Raw genomic sequence first — 16,793 nt, 5'->3', positions numbered from 1 at the left:
AAAATGGGGAAGGTGGTTATGATGAAAGTTTGTATTCATCTTTCCTGGTTTGAATGATGGCTAGTGGCTTGATTAATGGCTTAATTTCTATCAATTAGTGGGGAAAAATCTCCTGCGAGACAAGGGTAAATTGAGCATTGAATTACATATCTTGCTTTTGTGTGCTAAGAAAAAAGAGCTGCGTATCTCTGATATTAGCCACAGTGACAAATGTGGTGTGCCCTGCGATGTCTGCATTAGCTCTCCTGACAGGCAAGTTGTGTGTGGTTATGGGGTGTTTAGAGATGGCTGGCAGACAGCATTCACTGCAAGTTCCTTAGAAACATACAACTCTTCCATCTACAGAATTTTAATTAGAGTCGATAAGGATTCTAGAATTAAAATGGACAGCAAACAGCAACTGCAGAATCTGTATTCTGACCTATTAATGTGGTATACATCAAATTATATTCCTTTTTCCTACCCTATTAAGAAAACTTCCAGTAACTTTAGTTTTGTTGGGATTATGAATTCTTACCACTCTATTAAAGTGGATCTGACTATCAATATTGATTACATTTGCAATAAGCGTAAGGCAATAGTCTATATTTTGGGACTATGTAGTGGTTGTTGGTTTAACCAATTCATGAAAACCATTCTTGTTTTTTGTAACAATTGCTGAACAGTAAATAAAGAGCAACTTAAAGTGACAATTTCCTACTTAGGTTGTTTGCAGGCTTAAGGGAAAAAAATGCTAGGTTTTTAGAAACTTTATTTTTTTAATTCATTTATAAAGGTTTTCTAGATGTTATATATATATATATATATATATATATCCCTTTAAAAATTTCAAATGTGAAAGATTCTGAAAATACACATCTGTAATCTAGTTCAAGATAATGCCAGAAGAGTAAGATATTATATAAAATATTGTATATATTTTATGTATGTATGTATGTGTATATATATATATATCTCCTACAAATAAAGCTACATTGTATTTTACTGAATGAGTAAGCATTAAAATGCAGAATAAGGACAATATCAAGAATATTTATTACTTATTATAAATGGATGGAGTGGGGAAAAAATAAATTGTTGCTTGGCAGGAGGGGGTAAAGAATTCATTTGACTGGAAAATAATGACTAGGTCACAATTTAGGGATTGAATCCCAGTTGTACCACCAACTAGCCGTGTGGCCATCACCAAGTTATTTATTAGCTTCAGTTTCTCATCTTTACAATGAGGATAACAGTATTATTCCTCATGGTCATGACATTTAAATGAGGTAATCCATGTGAAGTGCTCAGCGCAGAGTGCCTTAAATTTCTGTTGCTGTTACTATTACTTACTTCTGCTACCAGAACAGCTCATCTGGCCTTTTAATGACTTAAATGAAAAATTCACTTCTATGACTTTCCCCACTGGAAAGGTGTTACATATATCAATGATGAAAATAAAAATTTCTGTGGACATATATACACCAGAACAAAATATGTTTGCTTTAAAACGTGGTTTCTACCACATAACTGTCATTTTGGGTTGTTTGTGTTATAAGACATCCATTGGGAAGTGACAAGATCTCCCATCTCTTGAGTCACTGAAGCCCGGGTAACCATGTGTCAGCAAAATACCACTTTCCTACTCAGCCCACAGCATTCAGTGAATCACGGTGGACTCCAGTGTCTTGGTGGGTGATAAAATTCAGCTGGGCCTTTTGTGACTTCTCATGGATGTGTGCAGGCCTGTCCTCCACTGCTTCCACTCCTTCTCTCTTCCTCCTATCATTTCCACATCCTGGCACACCACAGGCTTATCAGAAGATGTATGAGCTAAAGCCATTTTCTACTTGCCTGAACTCAAAAATATTGCCAGCTTATTATAAACCATACTGTCAGAAATATACAGATTTATGTAAGAACTGTTTAGCCAACTTCCATGTCTTTAGTACTGTTACTAAATTAGCACTTTTGTTTATGCTATGCTTTCTATATCTGCTACCATTTCTTAAGTGCTTTTAATGCTTCCCTATCGCTGTGTGGAGCACAGGTTATCATCTCCCAGATTTTTGTGGCTTGCTTTTTCACATCATTTTTGCCTTCTGAAATACCACCATGTCAGAGAGTTCTTCTCTGATTACCCTATCTGAAATAGTTTCCTTTCCTCCTTTCTAGCCCTCTAGTCTGCTCTGTTTTCCTTGATGTTATATTATTTACTTGTTTATTATTTGTCTCCCTCATTAAAACATAAGCTCATGAAGGAAGAAACTCTTATTCATTTCCAAGTCCTACTATGTGGAACAATGCCTGGTACAGTGAATGTGCTCACTTATTTGAAAAGAGAGGGATAGAGGGAGGGAGGGAAGATGTGAGGGGGGAAATCTCTCAACATCCTATGATGTTTAGGCTATTAGTATCTCCATGCCATAGATGAGAAAACGGAGACCAACACTCTTGAACCACTTGCCCAAAGCCACAGAGCCAGTACATAGCAGAGACAGGGTTTAACCCAGATAGCCTAAACCCAGAGCCCTTAAAACTCACCACTGAAAGACATTTAATTTTTTAAGTTACAAAAGCTTTTTATAATTTGACATTTTCTTCCATGAAGTTTTATTTTTTAATGGTAACTTCACTGCCCTTTAAATTTCAGTTATTCAACAAATGTTTATTGACTGCTTACTAAATAATAAAGCACACTTCACTAAGTTCTGGAGGTGACACAAAGAGGTATGTCCCCTCTAGCTGGGGAGAAGCTTTCACTCAAGAAGAGATTTGCAAGGCAGCATATGCTAAAAGCCAAATGAATTATGCAAGAGGCCCTTTTACTCACAGGTGGCAAGGGGTGGCATCATCACAAGGTGGACATCAGGCATGGCCTTAAATGACAGGGAGGATTAAGAGAAGGTGAGAGCATTCCAGGTGAGAAGAGTTGAATGAGACATTCAGTGTGGATTTTGTTTTTAATAAAGCCTAGCCTGATGCCCAGTTCACTTTCACTTATTAAAATATTTAACAGAAATTCTTCTTCATTGGTACAGTCACATTAACATTATTCCTATTACTTAATCTGATATAGTAAGCAGTTTGAGGTGAGTTTGTCTTGGATCCCATCCAGAGTGGAGTTGCTTTCAGAGACACTTCAGGAGCCTCGTCGGCATATGTAACATGGTCCTGTAGCATAAGCTTCCAGAAGACTAATAGAAAAGTCCTATTCCACTTAAGAAGTTTTCTCATCTTTTAAATTATTTGTGTATATCAGTTCTGGAAATTTGTTCTTGGTGATATTGGTCTCATGAACAATTGTTGGAGTTGGATAGATTTATAATGCTTGCCTTCTATGTGTTTTAAAAGAAACATTTAAAATGTACTGTTTTGAAAGGGAAAACAATTGGATGTGCTCACTTATTTGAAACCTGTGTTCATGAGAAATTTAAAACTTTAGAATTCCAATTAAGCTTTATGAGATGTTTTATTTGTTCACAAATTTTATTGAATACCCAGCTTTACCATACAAACATATTGTTGTTTGCTTTTTTGTTGTTCTTGTAAAGCACTGAAAAATACTTTACATTTCAAAGTTTTTTGTTATATGTCTTGTAACATAAGGAATTTTTTTAATGTTTTTATTCTTGACTAAAATTTGAGCTAATTTAATATGAAAATAAGATAATCTTTTGTATTATTTATGTATTTGTAGCAATACTCTTAGTATATTTTTTTTTCCTGGAATAGTAACATAAGTAACTCAGTAACTGTGGGGCCAACTGACCCAAATTTTTTGTAACATAAAATGCATCTTACCTTTGGGAAAATTCATAAAATATTAATATTTAAAAGGAGCCAGTTGAAGTTGCTGGTTGTTACTTGTCATGATCACATCTGGGGCAATAGTGCCATCTGCAGTTATCAGCCTGGCATTGCTATTAGAGGAGATCAGTTTATGTTTGTAATCTGCAAATGCAGTATGAAAAGACTAAAATTTTCTTTTCAAATGAAAGATTGATATGGACCTTGTCATCTTTATTTACTAATTTTAAAATTTGTATAACATTTGGTATTTTAAAACTCTGTGTTATAAAATGTGAAATTGATTGTCAAATATAACTTGAAGAAGCAGGAGAGCCTAATTTTTATACTATAAACATCAACAGTACCTAATACAATTTTTTTTAATTTTTCATCACAAAAGGAAAATGATTTTCTATACTTTAAGTATTGATTGTTGTGGTCTGTAATGACTTGGCTTTCTGAGTCTATTATTTTTTATTTTTCTGTGAAGTATATATCCCTTCCATTAACATCTAGCAGACAACATATGGAAGTTATTTTATTTACCAATAATATGTTTATTAAAAAATCATCAAGTACTAATGTTATATTTCCTTTGTGTTTACCATGTAAATGTTTTAAAACATCCTATCTTAATTCTCCCAGTTACTTTGTTACTTGTCTTTAATTTTACTTCATGGCTAATGAATACAAGATACTGTGTGTGTTGGGCATTTATGCAGCACATATAAACTATAACTCATTTTAAATCACATTTTCCCAATCTTAAAATTGGCACAAAATTGTTAAATGACAAATTGACATGAATAACTTAAGCAACTGAATTTAAAACAACGTAATATATATTATTGATGTGTTTTATTCTGCTTCCCAAAATGACAGGGTTATACTCAAGACATACATTTGTGGTCATTGACATTAGAATTTTGAGTAAGAAGCAATTTAAAACATTTTTATGTCTATTTTCATAGAGGATAGAGCTGAGGTACTGTAAAGCCGAAAATGTAAATCTCCCATGAATCTTTCAAATTTTAATTTAACATGCGTTTACAACCAGTAAAATGATTCCCACATTGAAACAAAAAAGCTATGTTGGTGTATTTTCATATTGTGAGTAAGGCAAACTGGCTTTCTCCTATCTGCTCTGTCACTTTGTTAGTTCTGAAGTGATCTTTAAAGAAGCACAAAGACAATGTTGTTTTTCTGTAATCTTTCTCCTTTCCTTTATAATTTTTCCAATGCTATTTTGTTAAGCATTGGTTTTGACAAGCCTCTATGATAACACTTCTATTTGTATTAGGAGCTGGTTGTATGTCCAAATTTAAAGCTACAAACACTGCAAGCTTTAGACATCAAGTACTGTTTGTGAGGTCACCTCTGACATTCAATACTAATGATGTCCTTTGCAATTCCAAATAGAGAAAAAATTCAAGAGGTCCGACATTTTATTCATATGAGACATCATCCTGAAGTCAGAAATAATGTCTTTTGGTTGGGAATTAGTGACCGTGAAATAATTCTAGTGAAATTAACTAAGACCTATACAGACAAACGTAGTTTTCATATTGACCTTAAAGTTGGATTACACAGACTAGTACCCATTATGACTTTCCTTTGCCATATTAACATTATTATATATGTAATTAATAAAAAACTTATCTGCTTGTATGGGATGTGTTAATATTAATAAATTAGCTGGGCAAAGAATCTTCTCTTGTTTCACATGCTCAATTAGTACATTGCATAATTAAAATCTAGAGGAGCTTTCATTGTATAAAGCGTGTGGGACTATTTACTCTTACATGGCACTCTGACAGTGCTTGGTTTTATTATGTGGAAAGATACATTCTGCCAAAGGTGGGAGTATTGGCTATGGTGGCTGCTACTTCCAAGCATTTCATTCTCGTGTGATTATTTCTCACAAGAGAAAAGACTGGTTTCAGCTATCAGGGACACATCTTCGTAAGAGCCATCTTTCCCATAAATAGACTAGAACTTGCACCACACTATATCATTATAAATTGTGATTGGTCAAAAATTGAGACAAAGATTTTGTCAGATAATATTTTTATTGAATGTATGAAACCAAATTTCCTTTAATACTCTTTATATTTATCTCTATAACAACATTAAACCTTTCAAGGATAAAGCTGCTATAAAAATTAGTTTGCTGCAAAAAAACTCCACCTTCGTGTCAAACCACTTATTACTATTGTTAAGTTAATGTGACTATTATCCATGAACCCTAAATCCCAAAATTTTTAAGTGCCTTCGCTGAGTATACAATCACTCCTAATTCAACTATGTCTTCATATCAGCTTAAAATGAATTTAAACAGCAAGGGTGTAAGTCATTATGTTACATTTTTTCTGCCCAGCTAGCATGTGAAAAAACTGAAATATAAAAATATGAAAATACAAAAATATGAAATTACACATGCATGTGGCTATTTATTAAAGCTGTAACTGTGAAAGCAGAAGACTAGAAACAACTGACCATGCATAGGCCATTAGTGGAAAAACCTATCATCAAACTATAAAATAGAATACTATGCAATTATAAAATAGAATGCAGAACTCTCTTAGCTGCTATGGAGTGAGAGTGAAGAAATATTAAGTGAAAAAGGTAAGATACATAGTAGTGCATAGTATGCTAATTTTATGTAAGCAAGAAAAGAATATACTTTATTTTCAAAAATAAACAATGGAGGGGTAAACACAAACTTAGTAAAAATGGTTACCTCTAGATTGGAGTGAGAACTAGGGACATTCTAGACTTGTGAATGATGTTTTAAATTTTGACCTTAGAATCATGTAAATATTTTTTGCAACTAAAAAATGAATATTAATCACAAAGCAAGACCTAACTGAAACAAGTAAACCTAATTGTATATGAAATTGATAGCATAATTATGCAGAGAATTATTTCATGACTTTAGAGCATAGTATTTTAGCATTTCGGCAGTAGAATAAATCCTAAGGTCAAAGACCATAACAAAATTTTAAACTGTGCTAATACATCTTGTTATTAATGGTAATGTTTGTCCTGTTATTTTGAAATTAGTACATACACATATTAAGAAAAACAAATACTTTTGATCATATCATTAGAGCCTAAGATTTTTAGAGTAAGAAAAAAGATACACAAATATAAAAGACTTTCAAAATCCTAATATGTTTAATTTGGTTGGTAGTATCAGCATGAACTCATATTAACTGTTTCCTTCTAAAAGTATGTACTTCGTATCTCATGTACTGAAGAGGTTCAGAAGCATTGACAATTCAGTACCAGTGAATACCCCTAGTACCCAGATTGTTGTCTATAACTATTATTCTCCATTATAAAGAGCCTGAGTTCTTTGGAGAAATGGCTAATTTCAGGTCTGAGACAGAAACTGTTCAGGATGATCCTACAACTCTTATTAAGCCATAACTACTGGGGATTATATTGAAAGGATATAGCAATCAACTTCAAGAGGATCCCACTACCCAAAAATGAAGCAACTGAAACATCAAAATCAGAAAATGACTACCATGGACTGAAGTACATTAAATAAACAAATATTCATGAACTCATAATGATCATCTTTGGTCACCTTTGGACCAAAATTGATAAATAAAAAGAAAGAATCGAACATTTATTGTGACTTTTCTATATAGGCTGTATTTCACAGTCACTGAATAGTTAATGAGGAAATATTCTTCATTATGGAAGAATCAGAGCTAATAAATGCAGGAAGAATGATAGAGTATCACCATTTTACAACCTCTGATGAAATAATGGCTCAAAGCAACAAACAATGTTGCTAATTTGCTAAGTGAGAGATTGATGGAGAACTTTCTAAGGGATCAGAATGACTCACCTTGTCCCCACTGATCAATCTTAACCACTAAAAATAGGAAACGTGCATCCTGATACGATGTAATAGGAATGACACAGCGTCACCTATGACATACTCTTCACCAAAAGAAATTGAACCTTAATGTAATTAAGCCTATATGTTTCACTAGTGGTTTACACAAAACATGGGAAATAGAGGAACATGTTAAATAATATCATGAGAATAAAATCAGCCAGATCCAGAATCTAGAAATTTTACAAGATACGTGATTCAGATTCTTCAGTAAATAAATGGCAATGAAAGGGAAAGGCCACGGACTCTAAGTGATAGAGACTTAAGGTACTTACCAACCCGGTACAATGTGCGGGCCTTGTTTGGATCCTATTTCAAACCAACTATAAAAAGACTTTTTTACAATCAGTGAAAATTAAATATGGAATATTTACATATGTAATCAAATTAAGGAATTACTGATAATATTTTTAGTTGTGAAAATTATATTGTCAAGTTATTGTTTGTCTTATTTAAGTTCTTATCTGTCAGAGATGCCTACTAAAATATTTAAGGATAAAATGGTATGATGCCTGGGATTTATTTTTAAATATATCAGATCCACCCCAAAAAATTGAGGTGGATATAGATAGATAGATTGAATAAGAATAACAGAAAGTTAATAGTTATAGAAGCTAAGCATTGAGTACAGGTGGATTCACTGTGCCCTTATTCCTTTTATATGTATTTCCATGATAAAATGTTAAAGTTTAAGAAAAAGCCCTCCCACCGGATTAGCTGACATCATTATAGCAGTGCCTTCTTAGCAGTGTTTTAGGTTTTGAGTATGAGTCTTAGTTCATAGAAATGTTATATTTGTGGATCTCAGAACAAAAGAGTTTCTTGGTATAGCTTAATTTATAATGTCTTTTTATCCAATTAAATTTCATAAGTAGTAAAATTTCTTCATAGAAAGAACATTGCTTAGGTGTAGTGTTATTAACATGCGTATACCAAAATACACTGACATTATACCCTCTTTTTCAGACCAAGCCACACTGGTAGAACAAGTAAAAAGAGTAAAAGAAATTGAAGCTATTGAAAGTGATTCTTTTGTTCAGCAGACATTCAGATCAAGTAAAGAAGTCAAAAAGGTAAGTTTTTATCCACCCATTATGAGTAAACCTTTGGATTCTATCTGAAGGGATGCTTTATTAATGGATATTACTTAAATGTGTTTCTTCTAATAGATGAAGTGAAGGAAGAGAGGGTCAGCCATGTTGCTGAGAGAGAGACAAGAAATCAGGGAGACTCACTTAATCACTTTAATGCAAGTTTAATTTGTATAAAAAATACTTTAAAATATGTCTGATGTCATTTTTATTTTTAAATTCACCAAGAAGACAAAGTAATATGTCAACAAGATAGTTCTATAACAGTAATGCACATTTCTTAACATACACGGTTTTCTTTTCAAATGTGTACATCTACTTTTTGAATTGACATTGCTAGAGAAAAGTTAGAAAAGGGCTTTAATAATAAAAACTAATACCCATATTGTCACATATATCTTCATTCTTTGCCCAGATGATTATCACTTATTTGGCTGTGGTAAAGGAGCTTTGATTGACATTTTACTTCCATTGAATATTTTATTCTTTCATTCATTAGTAGGACTGCTTTTAGGAATTAGGTTTCTATAGTAGGAAAAGGCATTCTAGGAAATACATGTATTCTTTAATAACATTCATATAATGAAAATATGGTTGTAATTAACACTCTAAAATATTCTACATCCATAAATTGTATTAATGGCTATATAATATCCTGTTGATGTCTCCTGATGGTTATTTTTCCTCTGATATCAAATAAGTAGTTTTAACTTCAGAGATTTTAAGTACATGTTTATTATCTTTTTAAATAAAATTTTAAGATGGAATTACTTGTTAAAGGTTAACATTGTTTTAATACATGTTTCCAAGTCACCCTCTGAAAATATTCTACCAATTCAAATTCCACCCAAAAGTTCAAAGAGATATCTGCCTCCCACAGATATCTTGGTTAACACCAAATCCTATCAGGTTTGTCATGTTTACTGACCTAATAGGTAAAAATTGGCCTGTTTCCATTAGCACTTCTTTTGTTATTAGTGAGATTAAAGTCTTTTCAATTACCATATACTTTTTTAAATAATTTATTCAGGAGAGATATATTGAGCATATACTACATGTTAGGCATAGGACCAGATAGCCCTGGATAATCTGTGGTCCTTGCATTGCCATTTTGTTGATTTCCTTTGAACTTTTGGTAGTTTGCCACCACAACTCCTAAAAAATGGGGCTGTGAAATAGACATTCATAAATGTAGTTGCCTATTTTATCTTATTCTTAAATATTATCAGGCCATTCATATATCCTAATGGAATTACTATGATTTATTTTAAAACTTGCTTTCCTAATATTTGTTTGTGAAGTTTACCCTGACATCCCAGTTTTTATTGGACTCTCTTATGATAAACTAGCATTTTCATTCTGTGGAAATGCTTATTCTTCCACAGTCAATACACTGGGTTTTCTACTAAACTTTTTCTCATTTGGTACTAATTGTTAATTTTTCCCTTTAGACTTATTTTCAATTCAGTGCCTCCAAGAAAGCATGCATTGAAAGGTAGGAAGTGGTGCTTACAGGAGAATATGCTATAAAGCTTCATAAGGTGGCATTTATCTTGGTGAATATACAATAGTCTGAAGTCTTACTGGACTTTTATTAGTCACTACACTTCAGAATGATCAGAAGATCAGTGATAGTCTAACAATGAATAAATTCACACTTGACTGAAATATAGAACAAAGGGACAGTTTATTACTTTAGAAAGTGATATCCCTTCTTAGATTCTAAAATGTCTGTATCTGCAATATAAGGCAAGGATTCAGGATGCCCAAGAAGCTGAATTATGTATGAGGAGATTACTTAGCAAAAGGAGGTAAATTATTTTGTGGACCCTTTTATCCAGATCATGGAAAGATATGATGGACTATCCCTGATGCATAGCAAGGATGAACTCTCTTGAGGACTGAATTACCCATGATCCTAGTTTCAACATATTTTTCTCCTGGACAGTTTTGTACGCTTTGATATAAAGTTTGTATCCCTAAAAAAAGGCTTTTGTATGCTGGCCACCCCTTCAGTTGGTACAGCCTTTGTTTAGCTGTGTTAATTCCACTAATTAAGCTAGGGAGCTTTTACCAGAAAAGTGGCTATTACCAGTGACATGCCAGACATTGTGTCTCCTGCAACACATATTGATTTAACTAGTTTAACTCTCTGAAATCGTATTTCTTTTGTCTGAGTAAATAGGGAATCTGATAGTCCCTGATATATCATTGAGGAACCAAGATGCAGCTTGTTTTCAAACTTAGTATGAGTTATTCAACCCTAATGTTGTTGCATCTGGCAGATACCCACCTGTGTTCAAAAGAAGGGTAAATAACCCTATGCAGCATGGTCTTTTGGCCTACTTGGAAGTAGATTTTAGAACTACTTTTTACAAACTAAACCACCAGGTGGCAGCGCTACTCAAAGCCATATATTTGATAGTAGCCATTTTGAGGTTTTGTTTTATAGTCAAGGGAAAATCTTATCTTACAGTTTTTCTCACTTAAATAAAGAAGCAATTAGTGGTTCTCGCTACAAATTTTTAATTGCCCGTTATTAAACAGTAACTTCTATGCTCTGATCTAACCTCTGAGAGCTTCACCTTCTATTTTGTGTAAGTACTTCTCAAAGAAATCATTAATGTACTGTGTAGGTAAAAACAAGATGAGATTGCTTGGTTTATATGGTAGAATCTTATCTCTGCTACCTGAAGAGGTGGTATCCACATCTTTGACAATTAGAATAATAGCACTGCACATATTTTTAAGGCAGTTTAACGTGAAAAGTGTCTCCTAGCTAAGCCCTGTCACGCAATGGCTAAGATATACAGAATGATATGCTCTTACAGTCTCTGTAAGGCAGTATAGACTACCAAAAATCAATGTCTTGAACCTCTTGGATTAGCGTATTTCCCACTTGCCCTTGTGCAGAATATTGGGCTTTTTAAATGTTCTCAGTTTTATAAAGGGTCAGTATAATATCACTTAGGGCCACAAACCATCTAGGCACAGTGTATTGGAGACATACAAATGTTTGAGACTTGGCAAAAAAAATCACTGGCTCCAAAATATAAGAATAAAGCTGCCAAAACAAATTGAATAAATATTTATTTAAATGTCTATAAAAGTTAATATTATCATTAACATTGGCATCATTAATTGTTAGATTTAGTAGTCATAAGCATCTTAACATTTGAAAATAATTTATAGAATAGATTTCTCTTACTTTGTAAGAATTCCTAAACATACATGATTGCCCAGATACCTATCCCTCAGATATCTAGCCCTTTTGTCCATGAGGGAATAAATCTTTCCTATGAATGCTGATCAGCTTCCATTAGAATAAAAATTAAAAATTAGAGTATTTTAATTGAATAAAATACATGCCTTAAAAAAAAAAAGTGGATCTTGATATCATCATCCCCAAAATATCTCAGAACTTGTCTCCTCTCAGCAATCCACAGCCACCATTTAAATCCAAATCATCATCTCATTATTTAACTTTTATAGTAGCCCTCTGGTTGTTCTTCCTGATTTTCCTTTTGCATTTTTCTAGTCCAGGACCCATTCAGCAGCCAAAACAATATTTTTCAAGAATAATTAGACTTTAGTGACCATCTGACCATTACAGAATAACTGGTACCAAATTTGCCCTCCCACCATAAACAGCTATAGAACTTGACAAGATGTGTAAGGCATTATTTTTAGGAATGCAACAATAGGGAGCTCAGGAGGGTGATCCTTTGGAGAAGGGAAATAAAAGGTGAGCCCCACAGTTACTCAACTTTCTGTCTGAGGGCACTTTCCTGCTATGGTGCTGGGAAGTGATACCCGTGCAGAGTGGTGATGTGGCTGGGTTAAGGAAGAAATACCCCAAGTTCTGGCCTGCAGTTGTCTCACTGTCTCTTTTGCTCACTATACACCAGCCCCTCTGGCCTTTTTTCTGATCTTCAAAGACGCCAAGCTGTTCTCTCTCAGAATATTTGTCTTTTCCCTCTGGCCAGAGAACTGTTCTTCCTCTTCACATGCCTGGCTCCTTCTAAGTCTTCAGGGCTTAAATTTCACCTCCTAGAGAAGCCATCCCTAACCACCCAACCTAAAGTAGATGTTTTTCCCTTCCTGATCTCCATCATTCTTTGTCAGCACCTTGTATATTCCCTTATAGCACATACTACAATTTGTGATTACGCATTACTTTGGAATTTATTTGTCTGTCAACTCCATTAGCAACATATAATTGCCACTTGGGACAGGGACTGTATCTATTTGATTCTGCCTGTGTACCCAGTGCTTAGCAATTAGTAGTGCTCAATAAATACTGGTTAAATAAATGGATCTCCAACTCTAAAACAAATTAACCTAAGAACAGTTTAATTCATGCATATTTTATCCTCTGTATATTTTTCTTAGTGACATCTGTTTTTGGCTTTGTTCAGAGAAGTGAAATGTTCAGAAGTAGATAAGTTAAAATAAATGGAAATTGAAAAACAATAGGTGTGGAACAAATCGGTATAAAAAAGGCTACATAACAGAATTAATCTCCTATTCATCCTGTTTTTATTTAATTTTACTTTTTAATTTCAGCTTCTCATCTAATCCATTTCATATTATCCCTGTAACCTTGCTGCTAATCAGTCACTCCCTGGCCTTCTTTCTTAGGGAAGAAGCTATTGAAATGTAACTAAGTAAGCACTACTCTGCTGGCTCCTTCAAGGCAGAAACAACGTTTTATTAGTTGTATCCCCAGCACTTGGTACAGTGTAAGGCACCTGGTGAATACTCAGTAAAGGTGGAATGAATTGGGAGTGTATGGTTTGCATGATGGTATAAGAAATCCTAGAGTTTTATTGTTTGCCAAAGATACATCGTACCTTTTTTTCAAACTTTTATATATATATTTTAATATTTTAAGTAGCTCCGAGACAACCTTTGAGTTCATCAACTGATGAATGGATAAATAAAATGTGGTAGATCCATACAATGGGACATTATTTAGCAATAAAGAATAATGAAGTACTGATACATGGTGCAACATGGATGAACCTTAAAAACATTATGCAGCTGGGCACGGTGGCTCACGCCTGTAATCCTAGCACTATGGGAGGCCAAGGTGGGCGGATCACTTGAGGACAGGAGTTCAAGATCACCCTGGCCAACATGGCAAGACCCTGTCTCTACTAAAAATACAAAAATTAGTCAAGTGTGCGTGGTGGTGTGCACCTGTAATCCCAGATACTCGGGAGGCTGAGGCAGGAGAATCACTTGAACCTGGGAGGTAGAGATTGCAGTGAGCCAAGATCGCGCCACTGCACTCCCGCCTGGGTGACAGAGCAAGACTCTGTCTCAAAAAAAAAAAAAAATTATGCTAAGTGAAAGAACCAGTCATGAAAGACCACATATTGTATGATTCCTTTTATCTGAAATGTCTAGAATAGGCAAATCCATAGAGAAAGAAGATTAATTGTTACCTAGGATGGAAAGGTTGGAAGAAATGGGGAATGATTGCTAATGGTATGAGGTTTTGTGGGGGATGATGAAAATGTTCTAAAGTTGATTCTGGTAATAATTGCACAACTCCATGGATATGCTAAGAGCCATTGAATTATGTACTTTAAAAGGGTAAATTGTATGGTATATGAATTCTATAACTCAATACGGCTATTTTTTTTAAAGATAACCTTTGAATTTACTTTTCATACCTGAAGTGGCCAACTAAATGTTGGATATTTGTTGTAAGCTTGTTTTGATTAATAGAATTTAGATATATGAAATATATGTATATTTCAATAGTATAGGCACATAAGTACCAATTTCTTAAGAAAAATATGCTTATCATTAGAAATGATTAACATTTTCTCAGCATTTTTGTATTTGTTATTCCTAAAACAAATACAATATAGTTATTCCTATATTCTACTTCTATGTATCTATAACTGTATTCCTAAATACAGTTGTTCCTAAAACAAATATAAAAATAAAATAACTATTTCTAAAACAAACAAATACAAAAAGTAGGGCCTTTTTGGAGATGGGTATCATCCCGAAGGAGACTAATTGAACAGTTGTTATTCAAAATCAGAAATATTATTGAAGTGAAACTCTAATTGTGTATTGTGTTGAAATTAATATGTATTGTTTCTTTCAGTCAGTGGAACCTAGTGAAGTGAAACAGGCAACTTCAACATCAGGACCAGCATCAGCAGTTGCCGATCCACCTAGTACTGAAAAAGAAATAGATCCTAGCAGCATCCCTACTGCTATCAAGTACCAAGATGACAATTCCCTGGCCCATCCAAATGTAATATCCTTAAACTTTAAGAATGTCAGTTGCAGTCTAATTTACTGAAATTATTTCAAACTGTTATCCTTTTGTGCTAACACCAAGGAGACCATTGGAGGAAACAGGTTCATATTTCCTTGCTAAAAATAGGCATCTGGCCCCCAGTCCTTTATAACTGTTATCTATATTTGGATACAGTAGGGCCCAACTCATGTTGCCTAACCTGTAGATGTATTCTGTCTATGGTTAAGAAAAATAGACAAAGAGAAGCATTTTTTCCTTTTTTTTTTTTTTTTTAGCTGAATTGATCAGCACCATGAGAAGTGTTTGTTTAAAAATCTAGCAGTAAAAGTTCCATTTCTAACTTAGCTCTACTTTGTTCATTATCTGTGAGCACATCACTAACATCATACTTTGCTGTCTTCTATGAAATGTTGTAATTCTGCTGTTTTGGAAAAGTTGTAGGAAATAAACTTCACAAATATAAGGTACAAAATTGCTAACCAATGATGTTGATACTAGTAGTTCTTTTACTCCAAGAATTTCTGAGCATTACTAATTCCAAATAGATAGTCATCAATTAAGAGGTCATCAAGAGTTAAACAGTATCCAAATCTTGTGTTGACAGATATATTCTACAAAGGTGAGTTCTGTCATATTAGGTCAAATTCAAGTTATTGGGAGACAGTAACATTTTTTCTTTTTCTTTTCTTATTTCAGTTATTTATCGAGAAAGCTGATGCTGAGGAAAAATGGTTCAAGAGGTTAATTGCTCTCCGACAAGAAAGACTAATGGGCAGTCCTGTGGCCTAAGTAATATACGTATAGTTGGATTGGATTGTCAGCAGTAACATTGGAAATTTAGGTTTTTAAATCCCAACATCAACTTTTTACTCTTAAAAAGAATTTTGCTGATTATATATAAAGGTAGTCTCATTTCATTTGTCTCTCACGTAGGCTTGAATATTTGTTAATTTGAATTAAATCAAACACTGAAAATTAAAACATAAAATTTAAGATTGCATGAAAATGTTATACTGTTAATAAAGCTAATCATAAATAAGTCTGTTAAAATGAATGGTACACAGTAGTGTTTCTTAGTGCAATTCAAAAAATGTCAAGATGTCATTTAAAGACACAATTTTGATTAATTATGCATATATGAGAATTGAATTACATGCTGTAAGTATGAGATTTCATCTTCCATGTGGTATTCAATCATTTTTAAATATTTTATTTCACCGTATTGCAAATTTTTAGGCACAATAAAAAGCACCCTGAACAATGTAAGCAGAATGTGCATGTTAAAGAACATATTTATGGAAAAAAAATTTTTGAAACTTAAATAAATTGATGATGTTGCTTAGAGATCAGCTTCTGCTAGATGCTCCTTTGCAACATGTTAGCAGATCTCAGCTCATTGTTTTAGAAATCACATGTTCATGCTAGACCTAACCAACTGGCCAAATACCTATGATAGAGAAATCATTTCTGAGAAAACCAATAAGAGCTCTCACTTCAGTCTTACTTAACTCACTGCTATTCCCTGTGGAGAAAGCCAGCTAATTGTTTTGATAAGGCTATCTGCCATTGTAGAATATCTTTCTCTAGTAGCTGAATGACAATCAACTATATGTTCCATACTAAACATGCCAGAGATAGGACCTTTAGGCCTTGCTTTACAAAACTGGTTTTTAACAGCTGACATGAATATTTCCTGTTTCTATTTTTTTTTTTTTTTTTTTTTTTTTTTTTT

General features: G+C 33.5%; 1 protein-coding gene and 1 long non-coding RNA gene across 8 annotated transcripts in view; one reads left to right on the top strand and one right to left on the bottom strand.

Moving 5' to 3' along the window:
- LOC131382514 (uncharacterized) overlaps positions 1 to 16,793 on the bottom strand; it is a 71,653-nt gene that overhangs the window by 28,927 nt on the left and 25,933 nt on the right. The gene's annotated exons all lie outside the window — the stretch shown is intronic.
- The window catches only part of LOC116463421 (serine/Arginine-related protein 53), a 453,415-nt gene that overhangs the window by 421,017 nt on the left and 15,605 nt on the right, over positions 1 to 16,793 (top strand). For 4 of the 5 annotated variants that reach the window (XM_058434631.1, XM_058434633.1, XM_058434630.1 and 1 more), the window contains 3 exons: positions 8,651 to 8,757; positions 14,903 to 15,055; positions 15,758 to 16,792. In XM_058434631.1, the coding sequence (XP_058290614.1) occupies positions 8,651 to 8,757; positions 14,903 to 15,055; positions 15,758 to 15,850 (353 nt within the window). In that variant the 3' untranslated portion in view covers positions 15,851 to 16,792. Of the gene's footprint in view, positions 1 to 8,650; positions 8,758 to 14,902; positions 15,056 to 15,757; position 16,793 lie in introns of those variants that run through there. The other variant, XR_009212055.1, reaches the window with a different exon arrangement.

The sequence above is a fragment of the Hylobates moloch genome, unplaced genomic scaffold, assembly GCF_009828535.3.
Source record: "Hylobates moloch isolate HMO894 unplaced genomic scaffold, HMol_V3 SCAFFOLD_36, whole genome shotgun sequence".
In the NCBI taxonomy this organism is placed as follows: domain Eukaryota; kingdom Metazoa; phylum Chordata; class Mammalia; order Primates; family Hylobatidae; genus Hylobates; species Hylobates moloch.
This window is presented reverse-complemented; position numbering and strand designations above follow the sequence as displayed.